The sequence below is a fragment of the Dermacentor albipictus genome, chromosome 4 (assembly GCF_038994185.2).
Source record: "Dermacentor albipictus isolate Rhodes 1998 colony chromosome 4, USDA_Dalb.pri_finalv2, whole genome shotgun sequence".
NCBI classification, from domain to species: Eukaryota; Metazoa; Arthropoda; class Arachnida; order Ixodida; family Ixodidae; genus Dermacentor; species Dermacentor albipictus.
Genome location: NC_091824.1, coordinates 48955369 through 48976134, shown reverse-complemented (window position 1 = coordinate 48976134; position 20766 = coordinate 48955369). Strand labels below are relative to the sequence as shown.

Below are 20766 nucleotides of genomic sequence, written 5' to 3'. Positions count from 1 at the left end.
TACTACAACAAGAATCGCACATTTGAATTTATATGTGGATAAAAAATGCTGTGTCAAACAACAATCTAGCACTAAACATAATAAAATACAGGTAATTTCACATAAAAAATGAGAAAATTAGTGAAAAATACTGCTTATGGTTATGTTATTTTATGTGACAAATAGTTTTCCAACGAATTTGTGAAGTTCCCTGATTGAAGTACATCAACAGGAAGAGAATTCCATTTGTTTATAGTACGTGAATAAAAACTATTCATGCGATATTTTGTTTTAGCAAATAATGGCGTAAGGGAAAAGTTGTGTATGTCTTGTTTTTCGTGCATTAAGAGGCGTTACATAATGAGGCATTTGAAGCCCGATTCTTCCATTTAGGATGTTACGTAAAAACTGAAACGACTATCTTAATGCCTGTGTTCTAGTGAACCGATTTTATTTCTAAGCATTAGTAAGGACATGATGAAATTAGAAAATTTGGAGGCATAAAATAGTGTCACATGGCACAAAACAGTGGTAATTCAAGCTCACTGAAGGCTTTCTTCCTGCAGTGGACATAAATAGGCTGCTGATGATGATGATAGTGACAACATGAGAAATTAGTGGCATATACTCCACTGTTCAAATCAAAGAGAACTTGTCACAGAGACAAAGAGGGCTGGTACTGTACAGTCTTTGTGGGTGGAGCTTCTATCAAATTCTTAGCTCACAAACTTTGCCAGAGAACACAAAGGACAAGCAAGGAGACATCAAGACAATCACAAGGTGCCTTAATTGTGATCATCTTGATGTCTCCTTGCTTGTCCTTCACATTCTGTGGTGCCGTTTGCAAGCCATGAATGTTCAATAATACATTTTGATTATTGCTTACGTTGTCACTGAGTATCCTGTCTACACACACACTACCACTACGTTAATTCTACATGGGACTGATATGAAGCGCATAGATTTGCGAGAACTTCGCCTTTTCAGCTTTAAATAGCATTACGATTTTATATAATATCCAGATAACCTGTCATCACAGATTTGTTGTGCGGCAATGATTAGCCTGACAGTTGACGGCAAGAACACATGACTGGAATTCTGCTGGGGCTTCAGGCTCATTGCTGTGCCATGGTGCACGCGAAACTGTCCACATAAGCAAGGCAGTTGCTCTCTAGTCGGTGACAACCTTATAACACAGCAGTATACACATCTCTGTCAGACTCAAAGAGAACTTCCACAGAGGCACCAGCCAACATTCATTTTCATGGCATCATGGAGATGATGAACATCTTTCAGTGTCGGCATTTCTCGGGTACAGTGTTTTGAAGCATCGATGCACCGAGGACAGGTGTGGTGCGTTGTGCGCAGAGCTTGTATCTTAGTTTGTCGCCAAGTATAGCGCCATGTTCAATATATCCGGCTTGTTCAAAAGGTTGCTGTTGAATAAGACGTGGTCGTTTCATCTCATTTCTTGACTTGGCAGATGAGATGCTCACAGCTTCTCTTTCCTTTTTCCAGTCGGAACAGTTCCAAGATGACCTCTTCCCAGACACAGCAGCACCGACACCAGCCCTAACCGCAGCAGAGTGGCTGAGTGGAAAGAACAGGAACCCGATATTGATTTCAATGAAGGTACGTGTATTGATGCCTTCTTTGGACACTGTCCCCATGTCATGGCTACACCCAAATATCACAATAACTAGAGCTAATATCCACATTTAAAACACAAGGCATGTGTTTTAGGGCATTCCTTACGTGATCTGTATGACAAGGTCAGCTATTATGGTCAAGGTGCGATAGAAAAAAATAGAGAAGATTATTGTCTGAATAGCTACTAAGCAGAAAAAGTAGGTCATACAGTGGGTTCTGTTCTTGCTTTTGCTATAATAATTATATTGTTACACAGAGATCTACAGAAAATGGGGTTTATTTACACTATATACAAGGAGACTAAAAGTGTGGCAGCAACAACAAAGATGGCGGACAACAGACCTCACCTTGTCCTCCTCTTGTCCGCTCTACACTTCAGCATGTTCTTCTATAGCTACAGGACAACTGGCTCATAACACTGACCGCCGGTGGCGCAAGCGCCGACTCGATGCAGGTGAACAAAGCTACATGAAAGCACTAGCACACAATGTATTAAGGGGTGTCGGGGGCACAATAGGGCTTGCGACAGACGATGGGCAAAATGTCCGTGTGGGGATGAGCAGATGATGACGAAGGCAGCAGTGGAGAGATTTCAGAAGTGACATCAGTCACTTGGCAGCACATGCGATATGGACTGGTGTACTGGAAAAGCAGTTTTTCAGATAGTCCGACATGTAATGCTGGAGACCACAGGAGCACGAGCAATCCAGGGACGAAGTGGGCAGCCACGTGGTGGCTGTAGTGGCGAGACTGCTGGTGGACTTGGGATCGAGTACGAGCAACTTGGCATGCGTGGTCGACACAGGCTATAGTCTCTTGAGCATATTCAGTGCATGGGCACCCAGAAGAAGGCGCCAGGGTGTCCATGAGTAGAGTTACAACCATATAAGAGAAAAAAACAGCAAATAACCAGCAGTCTCAAGCTTGGAAGTGTTGTACACGAATGGCACAAAGCGTAATGCAGTTTCCCAATCCTGGTGGTCATCAGACACCTATGTGGCCAACATGCCGATAAGTGTTCGGTTCAGGCGTTCTGTCAAGCTATTCGTCTGTGGATGGTAGGCCATAGTCAACTTATGTTGCTTCGTGTAGGATTTTTAAATGTTATCGATCACCCTCGACAGGATCTGTCTGCCCTGGTCAGTTAACAGTTGCCGAGGAGCCCCGTGCTGAAGTATGAGGTTATGCAGCAATGTCAGAGGTGCAGCTAGTAGGAATTGCATGCTTAATGGCAAACCACGTCGCACAGTCTGTGGCAACAGCGACCCACTTATTTCCAGAGGCGGATGAGGGAAATGGACCAAGTAAATTGAGGCCGATGCTGTGAAATGGCTAGTACAAAATGTCCAGAGGCTGAAGATGGCCTGCAGGTGGCCGTGTCAACCTTTTCTGATGCTGGCAAAGGTCGCATGACCTCACATAATGGTGCACTGAGCGGGACGTTCCAGGCCAACAGAAAAGGCAGTGTGCGCAGTCGTATGTACGGGACACGCCGAGGTGACCTGCCATTGGTGCATCGTGCAGCTTGCACCAGTACAGTGAAACAGATGTGAGCCGGGATGACAAGTAACAGGTCAGGACCGTCAGGGAGTAAACTTGTCATTTTGGAGTTCAAAAAGGCAAAGAGAAGGATCAGGAGCATGGGAGTACAAATTTTCGACTACATTGCGTAGAGACACAATGCAAGCGGATAGATTTGTAAACGACTGTATATGAGTGTCCTTGAAGGCACAGTGCCCAACGACCAAAGCAACCAGTGGAATCTTTGAGACGACAGCCAGCAAAGAACATGGTGATCAGTAATGACAGTGAAGGGTCGGCCATGGAGGTAAGGGCAAAATTTGGCAATGGCTCAAACAAGAGCGAGACACTCTCTCTCTCTGTGATTGAATAGTGTCGCTCAGCAGACTAAAGAAGGTGGCTGGCATAAGCAATAACGCAGTCCTGACCCTGCTGGCGTCCTGACCTGACCAGTCCTGACAGTCCTGACCATGGCAGCTGCGCCAATGCCGTGGCCACTTCTGTCGCTACGGATTTTCGTAGCCACAGATTCGTTGAAGTGAGCCTACACTGGTGGTGATGTTAGTTGTTCAATAGCTAGGAGAAGGTGTATGCTTGTTCAGGACCCCAGGAAAACGTCACATCTCTCTTAAAAAAGCAGGTTAGGGGCTGTGCTATTTCTGCATAATCGTTCACAAACCGCCAAAAATAAAAGCAAAGGCCAGAAAAGGAACGGACATCCTGATAGAACGAGGTCTCAGAAAGTTAGCAGTGACCATAACTGTGGCAAGGTCAGGCCGTATACCTGTAGCATAGACAAGATGGCTAAGTACAGTGATCTGTTGGTGGCTGAAGTGGCATTTGGCCAAGTTAAATTGAAGACATGCATTATGAGGGACATGCAGAATAGGCTGAGATTCTATCTAGATGACGGGAGAATGTAGGCGAGAAAATGACGATGCCATAGAGATAGCACAGACAAGTAAACCACTTGAAACCACGAAATAGGGCGTGCATCATTCATTTGAACATTGCTGTTGCATTGCACAAGCCAGATGGCACTACTTTGAACTGGTAGTGCCTATTGTGTGTTATAAAGGCAGTCTTCTCCTTGTCTTTTTCATCAACAGCAAGTTGCCAGTAGCCGGCCCGAAGGTCTGTAGAAGAAAAGTACTGTGCGCCATACAGATAGTTGAGGGCGTCATCAATTCACGGCGAAGGGTACACGTCCTTCTTAGTAATCTTTTTTAGACGTTGGTAGTCGACGCAGAACCACCAAGTGTTGCCTCATTTTTCTGACAAGCACCACAGGGGATGCCCAAGGACTCGTAGAGGGTTTGATGTTCTTTCTAAGCATTTTCTCGACTTCTGTTTAGATTACACGGCATTCAGTCACAGACACTCGGTAAGGGCACCTATGGATGGGACTGGCATTCCCAGTCTCAATGCAATGATTCACAACTTTTGTCTGGCTCAGATGGGGCGAAAAGATTGCTTTAAGCAGCTAGCAAGCAACGAAAGTCATCAGACTGAACAGCCGAAAGGTCTGGGGCAATCACTGCGTCAAAACAGGCAACAAATGAAGTGCTGGTGTCAGGGCTTCCAGAAGATTGCGGTGCATTGATAGTAAGGGCCCGAGGGTCTTGCGCATCTAAAGGCGCTGTGCTGCCCAGTGTGATACTTTCGGGAAGCAACTGTGGTGTGCATCCAAATTTCAGACTAGGGATACATGCGCGGTTTACAGAAACAGTCGCAATGCAGTGAGGGAGAGTTGCACACCTTGTTAAAAGAGCGTCAAGGGAAGGAGAGATCTCATAGTTGCCATTACAAACCATGGGATTTGAGGTCAGTGTGACATACGTCGCGGTAACTGGCCAAAGGCGAACGAACTCGGCGACGCATAAACACAGTGGTGACTCAGTGGTGAGATTGGCCACAGAAGGGAGTTCCAACGGTAGTAGGCCGGAGAAGCAGTCGATGAGGATGGAATGGGCACTCAGGAAGTCAGGGCCGAGGATGACTTCATGTGGACGCTGGTGAAGAACGGTGAATAGAACTTAAGTCTGGTGGCTAGCAAAGCTAACATTCACAATGAAACACCTGGCGCAGTTATATGCGAAGTTACACCATTTCACAACATGCCACAGCCCCAATTTCGGATAGAACGGACCTTTGGGTATTTCTCTAATGGCGTCCAATGAACATAGGTGCTGGAGTGATTGTGTGCCCTCCCGCCCTCAAGGCGACTACGAGCGCTCCGATTGGAATATGGTGTGTGCCCTCCCAGAAAGATGTAGTCTTCTCTTACAAGTAGCTCATGCTACAAGAACGATGTACTGCACTCCATACTCCAGCCAGTACAGTGATCCCTCGCTCTGCAAATAAGTTTGCGTTTCCTATGTAAATATCCCCCCCCCCCTTGCCCCGCTCCATTTCTCCAACCTCTCGACCTCATACTTTTCATGAAGGAAACCCCCCTCATCAAGAAAGCTTGGACGATGGCGTGGGCCTGCTTAGCCTCAGTGGGATGTCCCAGTAGCATAGGCCAGCTACCCGATATGAGATGGATCGGCGGCATAGGCTAAAGAGTGACCTTCATTGTGACGCCATACTCCGAGGCCACAACTCCTGAATCCTACAGTATGCACTGGCTGGAATTTTGTTTATCTTATACAGCAATGTGGCATCGACCGAAAAGATCGTGTTGACCTGGTACTGCGCGAGCAGAAGTGCGTGCAGTACTGCATGGCTCGCAACTTTTTTTGGCCACTTGCCAAAAATATGGTAGAACACTTTCGCATATCTGTGAATATCTTATTTATTTCCAATATTGCAGAATTTCTGTGATAACATGCACAATGAAAGACCTGGCGCAGTTATATGTAAAGTTACACCATTTCACAACATGTCACAGCCTCAATTTCGGATAGAACGGACCTTTGTTGTTGGATTGCTGGACGCCATGGTAACGAGTCCCGACTGTTATTATTGTAGCCGTTGTTGCACATAAATTATGTACCTGTTATTATGGTAATTTGCAGTACATACATATTGTAATTCGCAGTACATATGCAATTGACGCAAGACGCACCACCGTTGGCAACAGGGACAACAGCCAATGCCACAGGCATCAGAACCTTGTGGAGATGACGAGAAAGGCGAGCACTCGTAACCGATAATTGCGTCTCTGTGTCTATGAGCACCGAAGCAGGCACACCGTCCACTTCTGTGTCCAAAAGACTTTGTCGAGTGGCCAGGACCAATAGAGAATTTCTGGGTCGGTTGACTAATGCAGTATCATCTCCGAGAGCTGTGTTGCTCAGTTTTCCGAAGAGGGACGGCGAGGGTATGTGGAGAGCGACGGGCAATCGGTTAGCGAGAACGCCGGCTTGTGATAGACCCTGCAACTCCACCCAAATGTTACGTGGAGATCTACAGAAATGGGAGTTTACTTACATTATGTACATACAAGGAGAACAAAAGTGGGGCAGCAACAACAAATATGGCAGACGATAGACCTCACTTCATCCTCCTCTTGTCCACTCTACACTTCAGAATGTTCTTCTATACCCACAGGACAAATGGCTCGTAACAATGTATAGGAGGCAGATCTCTGAAATATTTCAGTGCCCTCCATTTAACTGCATTTGAAACGGACAATTTTGTCCCTGCACATGAAAGATTTTTAAGCTTAAGATGGTGACTCTGCCATTATAGCCCCATGAAACTCGTTGAGCATTCACATTTTTAACATGTTTTGCTGTCCTGTGTTTTTGGTGATTGTAGTAATGCAAAAAACATGTTGAAAACACATTTTCATTCATGTTTGTTGTAGTAAAAAGAAAAGGTAAGGTTTAAAGATTATGTATATTACTATAATAACAGGTACATAATATATGTGCAACAACAGCTACAATAATAACAGTCTGGAGTCGTTACAATGGTGTCCAGCAATCCAACAACAAAGGTCCGTTCTATCCAAAATTGGGGCTGTGACATGTCATGAAATAGTGTAACTTCACATATAACTGTGCCAGGTCTTTCATTGTGCATGTTATCACAGAAATTCTGCAATATTGGAAGTAAATAAGATATTCACAGATAAGGGAAAGTGTTCTACCATATTTTCGGCAAGTGGCCAAAAAAAGTTGCGAGCCATGCAGTACTGCACGCACTTCTGCTTGCGCAGTACCAGGTCAACACGATCTTTTCGGTCGATGCCACACTGCTGTATAAGATAAACAAAATTCTAGCCAGTGCATACTGTAGGATTCGGGAGTTGTGGCCTCGGAGTACAGCGTCACAGTGAAGGTCACTCTTTAGCCTATGCCGCCGATCCATCTCGTATCGGATAGCTGGCCTATGCTACCAGGATGTCCCGCTGAGGCTAAGGAGGCCCACACCATCGTCCAAGCTTTCTTGATGAGGGGGGTTTCCTTCATGAAAAGTATGAGGTCGAGAAGTTGGAGAAATGGAAAGGGGCAGGGGGGGGGGGGTGATATTTACATAGGAGACGCAAACTTATTTGCAGAACAAGGGATCACTGTACTGGCTGGAGCATGGAGTGCAGTACATCGTTCTCGTAGCATGAGCTACATGTAAGAGAAGACTACATCTTTCTGGGAGGGCACACACCAGAGCACTGAAGCATACACTAGCTACATCAAAAATGTCTGCTTTTAACCCCTCTGTTGTCCCTAGCCAGGGAAAATCATGGTCACACCATATTCCAATCGGAGCGCTCGTAGTCGCCTTGAGGGTGGGAGGGCACACAATCACTCCGGCACCTATGTTCATTGGACGCCATTAGAGAAATGCCCTCATGCACACATGGCTCGCTGTCCCAGAGAAAGGAGGGAATGCTCATAGATGGGGGTATCATGCTTGACTCGATTTGCGCCTCTTGGCTCCTGGTATAGCCCAGCAGCGACTGTAATGAAGCGGTGCATAATGTACTTTCACTGGAGTTTTTCGGTCCCAGCATTGGGGTCGGCGACCAAGTGCCATCCATCAGCCCCGTAGCCGTCAAATGTGTTTCGCCTTTGTGTCTTCACTGGTCTGCCCAAAGTGACATATTGTGAGCCTCCCGAAGCAATTCATCGCGGTAGGTGGTTTTGACAATAAAGGCTGGAAGGTCACTTATCCCGCTGGTCGATCGTAACAATGTACAAAGTCTGGTTTCCATGGTCACCCAGTAAGTGGCTTGTTATACGAGTCGGCATTCAATGGGGAAAGCACTTAACGATCACATCGTTCAGCTTGGGGCGGGACAGCCCAGCTGTGCTGATGCCGGTTTCAATTTTGCAGCATTGCAGATACTACTTCAGGCCCCTGAGTACATCATTAAACCCACAGTAACGTAAATAAAGACATATTACCTCTCTGACTTGAGGCTATACTGATGGGATGAAAAATTTTTCAACTAGGCAAACATTCAAAAGGTTTTTTTATGCCTAGCTTTCAGAAAGCAGTTTTTTGTTAGATCTCTCAAGCTGTTGCCAAATGCCTGGCAGCACTCCAACTGGAAATCTGAAATCCATTTTGACTACCGATTGCTCCGCATGACAAAGAGCAGGCATTCCACTAGGCACATTCTGTTGCAGCCTTCACGTAATGCACCACACCTTGGTGAATTAGCTGCAGTGCTGATCTTGTGTTTGGCGGAAGGCACGCTAGCTCAACTGCATTCAGATCTGGTGATTTCATGTGACCGGCACAATTTCCAAAGAGAGGAGTACATACCTATTTTTTTTTCTCTCTTGTAGTTTGCCGGTCGAACTGGAGCAGCCAGGCATTGAATCTTTCATCATCCATGCCATTTGCTTAGCTGTCCACTCAACCAGCACATTTGTAGGCCTCAAGGGGCGGAGCTACTTCAATTTTCCAACAAGCAGCAGTTTCATTTTCTCTGATCCATTCATGTTACAGCAAAACAAAACACTTATACTCGTCTTGTAATGCTTTCCACCATGGCACTGCTGATCGGAACAGTGCACGTTCTGTTTGGCTTTGCCTTATAAAACAAACCACTTTCATCTGTATTCAAAATGTCTTTTTCGGTGCACCTGGCAAGAAGTGCTGGCAACTGCTTCGTCTTCTACTCGGAGAGACTGCATTCACCACAGACCTGCATAAGTACCACGCAGTGCCTTGCCTTGCTCGGCCACCCAGTGCTGAAAGTGGCAATGACTTGTTTGAGGGCCACAGCCAGCTGTTTGGCTCGCTTTCTTAATGGCAGTCCATTCACAGGAATGTCGTCAGCTCACGCGCCACGCAACCATGTTTTTAAGAGTGTAGACAATGTTTGGGAAGGTTGCCTTGCGGAGCCTGAAACCCTTTTCACTGATCTCGCCAGATGCCTGCTTGTCTGAAATGTCCTTGTTTTTCACAGTTGAGTTCCCAGTTTGTTTGGATAGCCCCATCATTCTTGCGCTGTCCGCCGCCTTCTCACCTTGCCCAACTGAACTGATAATCTTGCTTCTGTCGCAGAGAAATCTGTTTTCTCTTTCTCGAGGTTGTCTTCCTCAACACTTGCGGGCTGGCACTGCCTGCTGACGTGAACAGATAAAATGGCAGCGGCATCAGACGTCACTCGTCTTACAATGGCTTGGCTGGAGGATGGGCTTTGATGATGATGATGCCTGTAGCAATTTTCTTCGAAGCGGGTGATTAATAGTCGTTGAATGGATGAGGCTAAAAACCTTAAAAAAATAACTGAAAAGAAAATTGAAAAAAGAAAAACACATACTGCACGGGTAACTGTGCATCTGTCCTTGTTGCTGCTCACTGCATTAAGAGCACCACCAATGCCTATGGCTTTAGATAGAAACTGGCCACCATTGCCAGCTGGAATTACTTCTTTATTTTTTTTTTCAGGCTTAGTGGTGCTCAAGCAAACATAGGCTCAGTTGTCTTCTATAACAGCACACTGGCACAGCAAAGTCCATTGTACAGTAAAAGCTCGTTAATTCGAACCGCAAGGGGAAGCCGCTTCAGTTCGAATTAACGAAAGTTCGAACTAACGAAAGTGAAGGAGGGCAACAGTACACTGCGATTTGGAAGCAGTAGGGCATGTCAGAAATTTGGCGTGTCAGAAAGTGATGGCGTGTGCCGCGGGCACACGCCATCTTCAAGTCGAAGCTCTGGGTCCGACTGTGCCACACCACCGATGTCCACCGAAACGAACGTTAGCCGAGGCTTAACACCATCACAATGAATCGCGACGGCCGATACCTCCTAAGCAGAAAACAGAGGTGCACAACCGATGAAGACTGCCGAGACAAAGACGCTGAACATGTGAAGGTGGCGAAGGCCCTGATTCGTTGGTTCTTGATTGCAAGCGCAGCTGCGACGTACTTGATTCGCTGTGTTTTGGAGCTTGCCGTGCCATCTCCGCACAACATTAACAGCTGTACAAGATTTGCAAAGCCTCCGAGATTCGCAACGGGCAAGAAGTCTCGGAGGTTACGTAGAACGGAGAGGCGGCAGCCGCCGCTGCCTTCTGGCTGATCCCGCGTCGGTTAGATTTTTGTCCGATTTTGCCTTCTCTCGCCGTTCTCTCCGTTTCGGAGGCAATATAGCCTTGTGTGTAGGCAGTAGGCGCGTTTCTCTGGCCATGTGCCAGGCGAGCGTAGTTCGAATTATCCGTGAGGGAACCTTCTCGCGTTCGAATTAACGGACTTTTTTATACATAGACTTCTATGGAGCTTGGCCGCACCAAATTGTACAGTTCGAATTATCCATAAATTCGAATTATTGAAGTTCGAATTAACGAGCTTTCACTGTATATGCCTCATCCAGACAAATATAACTGAAATTTTTTGTCTGTTGTAGACTATAATCGTTTGTAGCTAGGCCCCCCCAAAAAAAAATTTAATCTGTTGCATGTATAATATAGGCAGTCCAAACTTAGTGAGAAGTACGGTCCGTTACATCTGGAAGTGTACTGTATGCAGATCTGTTGTAATGAACGTCGACTGCATAATACATCATCATTTTGTAGATGTTATTCTTTGTTGACCCTTATTTCTTTCAGAGTACAAGAAACAAAAGCTGATCTTTAGACATTAGCGCACCTTTGACAATTATGTCACACCCAGGCGTATTTTGCATGTGATGTTGCTGCCTTTCCAGACTGGTGCAGGTGCCCGCACCCACAAGCCGGTGATGTACAACTCTGAACGAAACCTCGTCACGGCCGACCGAAACAACGAGCGAAAGTTCATGTTCATCTCTCAAACGAACAATGTGGACTACCGAGAGAAAGCGAACCATGCCAACAACAACAACAACAACAACAACCACGAAAAGAACAACCACGACTCTCCACAACACAACAACGCAGTCAAGTAAGTTGCGAACTGATGATGCTGTATCGAGCAGAGTGAGAGAAAAAAATGTCACATTTGGGTTTCCTGACTTATAAATTGGGATCGTTGGACAAGAGTCGCCACAGTCATACATTAAATTGCGGGGTTTAACGTGCAGAAGCCGCCCTAACAGCTGGCTATGAGAGGGGCCAAATGGAGGCCTTCGGATTAATCTTGACTACCTCCGTTTTTTTAAGCGCCAGATATAACAGGTCTTTGCTCCAACTTTTCTCAAATTGATTAGGTTTTCAGAGGTAGGGTAACAAAGAATTCCCCGCACCTTATTTTGTGCCTTGTGAGCTCGTCTATCCTCCTGCATCGGATCTTGAGGGTGCACGAGATGAAGCTGAAGGGAAACCAGCAACGTTCGTCAGAACCCAGTGGAATATTAGATAATGTTAATGTTATAATGGTAATGTTCCTCTCTGACCAGTGCACACAGATGGCAACTCAGCAGAAATGCTAGTGTTCTTTTAGTTTAAAGTGCACCCAAAGCACTGAATGTGGCCACCGTGGCCGGGAATCGAACCCGAGACCCTGTGTGCAGCATTATATAACACCATAACCACTGTTTTACCATGGCAGGCCCGATAATGTCTTGTCCTGGAATCTTAAAATGGGCACTAGAGAGGAATGTTAAGTTAAGCGGTATTAGTAAATTACGCTTCTGAAACAGCACAGCCACCCTTACCGTGGGAACTTGATAAGCCATAAAAGTACGGGGTGTGTGAATATCAAACATGTACTATTCGATTTCTCAAACATTCTATATATTCATGGTTGAGACCCACGCAGTGTCGCATGTGCCATGGAGCCCTTTGTGCATGATGCCACTCAAGCATGTATTTCACTTCGTTTTCGCTGCAAAAGAACCACAGAGCGCGAAGGAAGAGGCATCACGTGAACTTGCCGTGACCCTGCAGATTGTGGAATCTTTGACAGGTGGCAAATCATGCCACACCTTGACAACGAAGCTGAGCGGACAGTACCTGCTTTTTACTGTCGGCACTGGCAACGCAAGTCACATGACGCGCGGTCCTTTCCCCTGGCGCAATGGTAGACCTTAGGATATCCCAACTGCTATAAAGTTGGGATAGCCCTTCTGCATTTTGGAGAAAAACTGGAAGGCAGAATTTTCTATGCAGTAAATTAAAGATTGCAGCAAAGTACAGGTCCACTATTAGTAAACTGAGAACCTCAATGATATTCAGTACAACAGAGTCACTAATGCATTAGTTTCAGCGGAAGAAAAGCACTTGATTCTATTCAACAGATTCTACTGGTAAATTATTTTCCAGACCTTCACTAGAACTGAGCTGTAATCGGCGCTGACGTACCAATTTGTTTTTCCCTTTAATAAGAGTAGACCATACTGTATGTCTATATTTCTGAGTAACTATGTTGCTGAAAGCTTGCTAGATTCTTGTAATGCAATGCTAGGAGACTTCCGAGCATGTGAAGCACCATATTTTCTTGCCCAAAATTTGCATGCATTAAATTTTGTGAATTCTGATATTTGATTTCATATTCGGCTTTTTTTTCTCTCGATTCGATTCGAAATCTACTTATTCAGTATTCGCACACCGCTACATAAAAGACACAGGCACGAACGACAGATTGCACTGCCACCACAAACTTTCCAATCAAGCTTGCTGTGACATCCTGGACTTTTGATGGTAACCTATTCTAGTCTACAGAATTCTTTATTGATAAAGAACTGTTACAGCACAATCTAAAAGAACTGAAGACTCAACACGGCAAGTTTTGAGAGCTTCGGCTGCACCCGGTTCTTCTTCAGTCAGCACCTATCCCCTTCAGGCGCCAAGCATATCTGTTCAGAGGAAAAAATACTTTTTTTTTCATTACCCATGATTAGTAGGCGAGAGAAAATTCAAGTGTAAAAAATGATGCAAAAATGTTCACATTTGATATTTTATTCACGTCCACGTATGTGGACATGGCACCTCAAAGTGGTTACATGAGTGTAAACACTTAACGTAAAGAAAAACGCATATAATACACGAGTTTTTTTCCTATTATTAGCGTCCCAAATTTTTGCCTCGTACTATATGCTGATCCGAACGAAAATTTCAGTCGGAAATTTGGGCTTGAAGTTTTGGTTTTGTTACTGCTACGTGGCTATGGCTTGACTTCGTCATTGCTGAGTAGCTATCACTTGGCTCCTTTATTTCTGCGTAGTTACGGCTTGGTTTCGTTATTGCTGCGTGACTACAGCATCATTGCGTTATTGTTCAGTGCACACCTGGGCAGCACACGTGCAAACCACGCTTCACGAAGTACATCTTTTTTTATTCCGCATTGAAGGACCAAGATGTCCAGATCATGAAAATAGTACTCGGCTGCTTTCAAGAGAAAGGTTATCTTAGCCGCACAGGACATCGGCAACAGTGTGGCTGGGAGGCAGTTTGGCGTCAACGAGGGAAGCATTCATGGATGGCATCAACAGTAGGAAACCGTTTTCGCGTGCAGTGGAACGCAAAGAAGCTTCGAACTCGCCCTGACAGAGTCCGTATGCCAAGAGCGAGCCGCGCATCTAGCTGCGAGTGTGGAGTTTATGCAGGCAAAAGCTAAGGAGCGTGCCAGAGAAAAAGGGCCACCGAGCTCGTCTTTCAAAGTGAACAAGCACTGGATTTATGGCTACATGTGCTGTGCTGGATTTTCCTTGGCCACCAAACTTCAATTCCGCAAAAGCTGCCCGAATCGTTTGAAGAGCTGCTTGTGGCTTTCCAGTGCCACATTATTTCGCTGCGCAAGTCCAAGAACTTCCAGTTAGGCCAAATCGGCAATGCTGACCAAATGCTGGTTTATCTGGACATGCCATCGCCCCTCACCACGCACGAAAAGGGATCTAAACAAGTTTTTGTCCGGTCCACTGGCACCAAGAAAATGCGAGTTACCGTCATGTTGTCATGCACGGCAGATGGACACAAGCTCCCGCCCTATGTCGTCTTCAAGCGCAAGACAGTGCCTAGAAGCGAGGAGCCGCCAGAATATGTGGTCGTGAGATGCCATGAGGAAGGCTGGATGAACAAGAATCTTGCGCTCGACTGGATAAAGCCCGTCTGGTATAGGTGGCCCGGTGCACTGTTATCGTTCCCGTCCATCCTCTGCTGGATGCATTTCGTTGCCATTTGGCCGACTCAGTGAAGAGGCTGTTGTGCGAATCCGGCACTGAACTCGTTGTTACCCCTGGTGGGATGACGTCTCAGCTGCAGCATTTAGATGTTTGCATGAACAAGCCATTCAAGGACACAGTCAAGCGGTGTTACGCAGATTGGATGCGCTCAGGTGAGCCTGCAGTGATGCCGACCGGGTGGCTGAAGCGGGCTTCGCCAGCCGCGCTATGCAAATGGATTGTAAATGCATGGGCCAGCATACCAGAGGACCTTGTGCATCTTGCATTTGTGGGCTCACAGTACGTCTCCGCGCACGGCGTCGCCAAGTGGCCCCCGAGAAGTGAAGCCTCACGACGCGGCACGACGGCGCACGGCGATAGACCCACCGCAGGTTCGAGCACCGAGCCGAAAGACCTGGACGGCTCTGGCCGTACGCATGGGCGCTCTCCCAGGAACACACGGCGTCCAGGACAGTTAAGGCGTTTATTGATCCCCAATGGCCAACATGTGCCAGACTGCACCCAAACACACGGAGTACACTCGGCGCCCGCGGTTCCCGATGGCGAGGAAGGCGGGGTACACGCCGCGTCGAACAATGGTTTACGCGCGCGGGCCGAAATGCGTTCGCAAACGCTACCTAGCGCTTCCCGTCACCGACAATGGTCTGCGACGGTTCGGACACGCAAAATGTGACGCACTGAGCACCTGCGACTACCGCAAGGGCGGAACGCAAAGCCACTCAGCAAGCCACACTTACGCAAGCTGACAAAGCACGTGAACGTCCCCAGGCCGGGGCGTTGGGGGGACGCAAATAGCTGGTCGCTCACGTACCTTGCAGCTTGCCTCTCGTGACCGGCGCTCGCCCCTGTCGCAGCCCGACTCCCCCGCGCACGGCGATCGTCCCCAGTCGGGGCTTCTTCCCTACGTCACGCCCCACGACCCAATCGCAGGGCCGCGTAGCATGACGTCACGGGACGCGGCCGCGGCGCCCGGGGAAAACGGCGCGCGATCGAGGGGTAGGCATTTGGGAGAGGTTTTCCTCGCAATGGCGAATAAGTCCGGAGCCTTAGGCACAGCAGCGACTGCGCCCCGGTAGACCGAAGGACTCCCACATCCCTCTCCCCTTAAATGTCCCTACCAGCTGAGAAATAAGCCGGCGGCATGTAACACAAAGGAACAGTCCCCTGTATCAGCCAGCATTAGATATTGCAAGGACGGCTACCCTCCTGCCTCCGTTCCAGCCCTTAAACACATATTAAAGAAACGAGAACAATGTAATCAGGGCAGATACACTAATAGCATAGATATTTAACACGTACAGCAAACCCAGTGAAAATCGCGCACAACCATATAACTCAAAGGAAAAACTGTACAGCACACTGCCCCAGAATACCCCCAGAATAAATGTAATATCTGCTACACGAACACACACACACACGCACAGAGACACACACTCGCAAATAAACACTAAAAAAAAAAGTTAAAGAACCCCAGGCAGGTGGGCGCCGTCCGCGGCTGCGTCCGTTAGAGTCAGCGTGTGCCCCTAATGAGGATAGGGCACTGGGTGCTGGGACCTCTCCACTCTGCGCTGCGCGGGCCATGCCTTCACCGAATGGGGACGTATCAGAGGGGTGCCGATACACCCTCCTGGCACGTCCAGGTGGCCACACTCCGTGTTTTTGGACTGGTCTCCGTAGCTGTGGCAGGCGGGACAGTCGTTGGAGCAGGGAGTTTCCTTGTGGCTGGAGCGCCTGGCTGTGCCACCCAGCGCCGGCGTCGGCTGCGGCGGCGGCTCCTAGGGGCGACAAGGGCAGACGGCTTGTCCATCTTGAGCGCGAGTGCGCTGCAACTCGAAGCTACCGACGAAGGCGACTGTCGAGACAGAATGACAGCGGGAAGTCAGTTCCGGGCACCGGCAGCAGCAGTGCCAGCAGGAGTAGTAAATGCTGACGCCAGTCGTTTTCAAGAAGGAGCGAGCAGAGATGGGGGGGCACAGGATGGAGGGTCGCGAAGCCAGCTGGACATGGTTTTCGTCCCCTTTTGCACGCGCACACACGAGGCACCCGCGACACGTGCCCTTAGGGCTTGCAACGGATTCGGGCGCAGGCAACACCAATGTCTGAGGCGTCCAATGTCTCAAACCTTCCCCTCATCTGACGCTCCCGTGGTCGCACGCCCCCGCTTTCCGGACACTTACGCGGCGAGTCTCAAAGACGAGACAACAAAAGAATGAGGGCACCAAGCGCCCCTCTACAGCTACGTACAATGGCGATGCGGGGTAAGAAGCGGGGCACTTTGAAAACAAGGCTATGCACACGAGGAAGGCTAAACCTATTATTCAAGCAAGAAGAAATACAAGCACTGAACAAACGGGCAAACTTTTTGACATCTAGTTAGGGCGGGCTGGAACCGTGGCGCGCTGGCCTCTGTGCGGGAAATCCCGAGAGGAAAGAAACACTCGCTCGCAGAGGCAGAAAGCAAGAGTAACGCGTTTCTTTTACCAGAAAGGTCTGGCAACGCGAGGGCGAATTCACAATGGTGGTCGTCGCCTGAGGGGGTATCGATGCGACGGCCGAAAGCGGTCGGAAACACCGGACGTGCTCTGTTCCCCGGAACACCCGAGATCGCTGGGCTCCGGCGCCGGCTCGACTGGCCTGCAATGGTAGGCTTTCAAGTCGGCAATGTGAACGCGGCCCCTGGTTCTCCCCGTCTGAGGATCCGTCAGCTCATACACAAGTGGTGAAAGTCGTTTCTCCACTCGGTAAGGCCCCAGCCATTTAGGAGCCAACGCTGCGGAAAACCCTTTGCTGGCGTCACTAAGAGCGTGGTTGCGTTTAAGCACCAAGTCACCGACCTGAAAGCAGACGTCGCGATGACTCTTGTCATACTGAGCTTTCTGCTGGGCTCGGGCGGCTCCCAAGCTGTCCCTTGCTCTAGAGAAAGCGCGGGCAAGCCGGGAGCGAAGCTGCGCTGCGTACGAGGAAAGGTCCCCTGGCGCATTCTCAACCCCTGCTCGGCGCTGCGTAACAATGGTTAGCGGATTCGCCAGTTCACGGCCAAAAATGAGGAAAGCGGGGGAGAAACTTGTTGAGCGGTTTTGCGCCGTCCGAATGGCGAACGCGAGTTCGTTCACGTGGTCTGCCCAATCCTTCTGGCTCCTGGCAAAGGCCGTGAGCATCGACTTCACAGTACGATTAAAGCGTTCCGTGAGGTTGGCCTGGGGGTGGTAGGGCGATGTGAGGCGATGCTCGATCTGAAGGGATGTACACGTCTCACGAAACACCCGAGAAGTGAAGTAAGACGCATTGTCAGTAATCAAACGCTCCGGAAATCCAAAGCGTGTGAAAACTTCCATTAGCTTATCCAACACTGCCCGAGCCGTCACCTTGCGGAGCGGAAATAGCTCCACCCACTTTGTAAAGTGATCGACCACTACCAAAAGGTGCTGAAAGCCCTGTTTACTCTTTGGAAAAGGCCCAATTAAGTCGCAGGCAGCAAACTGCCAAGGCCGCTGACTGTCAATCGGCTTCATTAAACCCGGCGGACGGCCACCGCGAGATTTCGCCGTCTGACAGACGTGACAAGTCCGGCAATAACGGAAAACGTCGCGCTTCATACCAGGCCAGGTGACAGTGTGGCTGAGTCTTGCAAAGACCTTAGAGCCACTGAGGTGTCCAGCCAGCGGTTCATCATGAGCGTAGTGCAAAAGTGCGCGCCTCAGACTTTTCGGTATCACCACGTTAAACGGGTTAATTGATTCATCCTCGGTAGCGATATATCTAAGCACGAGCCCATCGTGGTCCAGCAGGTAGGAATCTTCGGAAGTACCAGCAATAAAAGCTGGCCCGGGTACTTCTGCGCTCGTTGCAACACCAGCAACGTTACGGCGCTCCGTTTCCGCTACTCTACCAGCAATTTCCTTGCAAAATGAATCCTCCTGCTGGGCCTTTAGGAGCTCTTCTCGGCTGAAAATAATCGCGGTCCCTCCAGAGTGAGAGCCGGTTCCATTACTTCCTTTTGGAGATACTGCAAAGGCCTCGTTCTCCGGTGTCGTGGTACGCGGCTGTCTTTCTGCGGCTAACTCCTTCTGCACCCGTGCGAGAACATCATGCGCAGTGACATCGTGTTCATTAAAGGCACAGTCATGAACGGTTAAGTTACCACCAGTGCCGGTCGATCTATTCACAACGCTCCCCTTTGGCTCGTTTACAACTATTTCCCCCACTGATGGAGAACTCTCGTCACCGCCCGGCTGTACAACGCCGAAAACCTCTTTTACCGCAGTCTCCTCTATAGGTGGGGACCCGAAGACGGTCTCCCTCTCTTCCTCGGCCACTTCACCGCTCGCACAGGCGGGCGTGTCGGCGGCTTCCGTCTTTCGCCGCTCGCCTCCGGCATCAGCCGGGTGGGGAAGCGGCGCACGCGAAAGCGCGTCTGCGACGACGTTCGTGCTCCCCTTTCGGTACTGCACCGAAATGTCGTAGTGCTGTATTAGAAGTGCCCAACGTGCCAGCCGACCCGCAGGTTCTCGAAGCCTCATGAGCCAGCTGAGCGCGCTGTGATCCGTCTGCACGACGAATTTCGTGCCGTCTAAATAGACGTCAAATCTCCTCAGTGCAAACACAATCGCTAAGCACTCCTTTTCCGTCACGGAGTAGTTCTTCTCCGCAGGGAGCAGCGCCCGACTAGCAAAAGCCAGAGGGTGCAGGACACCATCGAATTCCTGAAGGAGGACCGCCCCCAATCCCAAATCGCTCGCGTCCGTCTGAACGACGAATTTCTTGGTCAGGTCAGGCAATCTGAGGCGAGCTGTCTCGGCGATGGCTCGGGACAAGCCGCGGAATGCCTGCTCCTGCTCCGGTTCCCAACGCCACTCCACAGACTTCCCCAACAACTTTGTCAGCGGTGCCTGGAGTTTCGCACAAGATGGAATAAATGACCGGTAGAAATTGGCCATTCCGAGGAAGCGGCGGAGGCCGCGTACATCTTTGGGGGCGGGAAAATCCAGGAGAGCCCGGAGCTTCTCCGAATTCGGCTCAATGGAGCCTCCTCCTAGGGTGAACCCCAGCAAGTGGGCTCGAGTTTGCGCCACTTGTGCCTTTGCCGGATTTAGCGTCATGCCCGCTGACCTGATCCTCCCAAGTATGTCCCCAACGTGACGTATGTGCTCCTCAAACGTTTCGGAATAGATCACGATGTCGTCGAGGTAGCACATGGCATGGGACCATTTGGCATTGCCCAGAACCCGATCCATTAGCCTCTGAAATGTGGCTGGGGCGTTGCACAGACCAAATGGCATTCGCTCAAATTGAAACAGCCCACGATGGCACGTGAAGGCGGTCTTTGCCCTGTCCTCGGGTTCCACCTCTACTTGCAAGTAGCCCTTAGCAGCGTCCAGAGTCGTGAAATACTTCGCTGAACCTAGGCTGCCCACAATTGACTCGATGGTTGGCAACGGATAGGCATCTTTACGGGTAAGTGCGTTCAGTCGACGGTAATCAACGCAAAGGCGGAAACTACCATCCTTTTTTGGAACCAGGACGACAGGAGATGCCCAGGGGCTATCGGAACGCTTGATGACACCGGTCGCCAGCATCTCGTTAAGCACACCATCGATAGCCTGTCTCTTGGACAGGCTAAACGGCCTGGGGTTGCACTTCAAAGGACGCGTATCCCCAGTCTCGATCCTGTGGCGTACAAGGTCAGTGCAACCTGGGTCTTCTGTGAACAGGTCGTCATAGCTGAACAGAACTTCGGACATGTCAGATTTTTGTTTGAGCTCCAGCCCTACCGCACGGGCGATCAAAGGGTGGAACAAGCCACCTCGCGCAGGCACGTCTATCTGAGCGGTAGTGCACGCAGAATACTGCGCCAGAAAGGGCTCAACCCCCTTATCTAGCGCGCCGTGCGGGCCCGCCACTCGCTCGGCGGCGACACATGCCGGAGGGTCAGCGAAAAGCCTCAAAGGGGACAACGGTCCCACCCTATAGCCTCCGTTCGCAATGTCTACCACTATACGGGTCTTACGAAGAAAGTCACGACCCAGAATCACGGGAACACTCAAGCCAGGCAAATGAATGAAGCGATGGCGCCTCGTTCGACCATCCCAACGAACAGACAGCCTCGCTGCC

General features: G+C 49.1%; 1 protein-coding gene across 5 annotated transcripts in view; it reads left to right on the top strand.

Moving 5' to 3' along the window:
- Window positions 1–20766, top strand: part of LOC135915381 (coronin-2B-like) — a 294501-nt gene that overhangs the window by 255771 nt on the left and 17964 nt on the right. For all 5 annotated transcript variants that reach the window (XM_070536931.1, XM_070536932.1, XM_070536930.1 and 2 more), the window contains 2 exons: window positions 1498–1611; window positions 11263–11477. In XM_070536931.1, the coding sequence (XP_070393032.1) occupies window positions 1498–1611; window positions 11263–11477 (329 nt within the window). The remainder of the gene's footprint in view (window positions 1–1497; window positions 1612–11262; window positions 11478–20766) is intronic.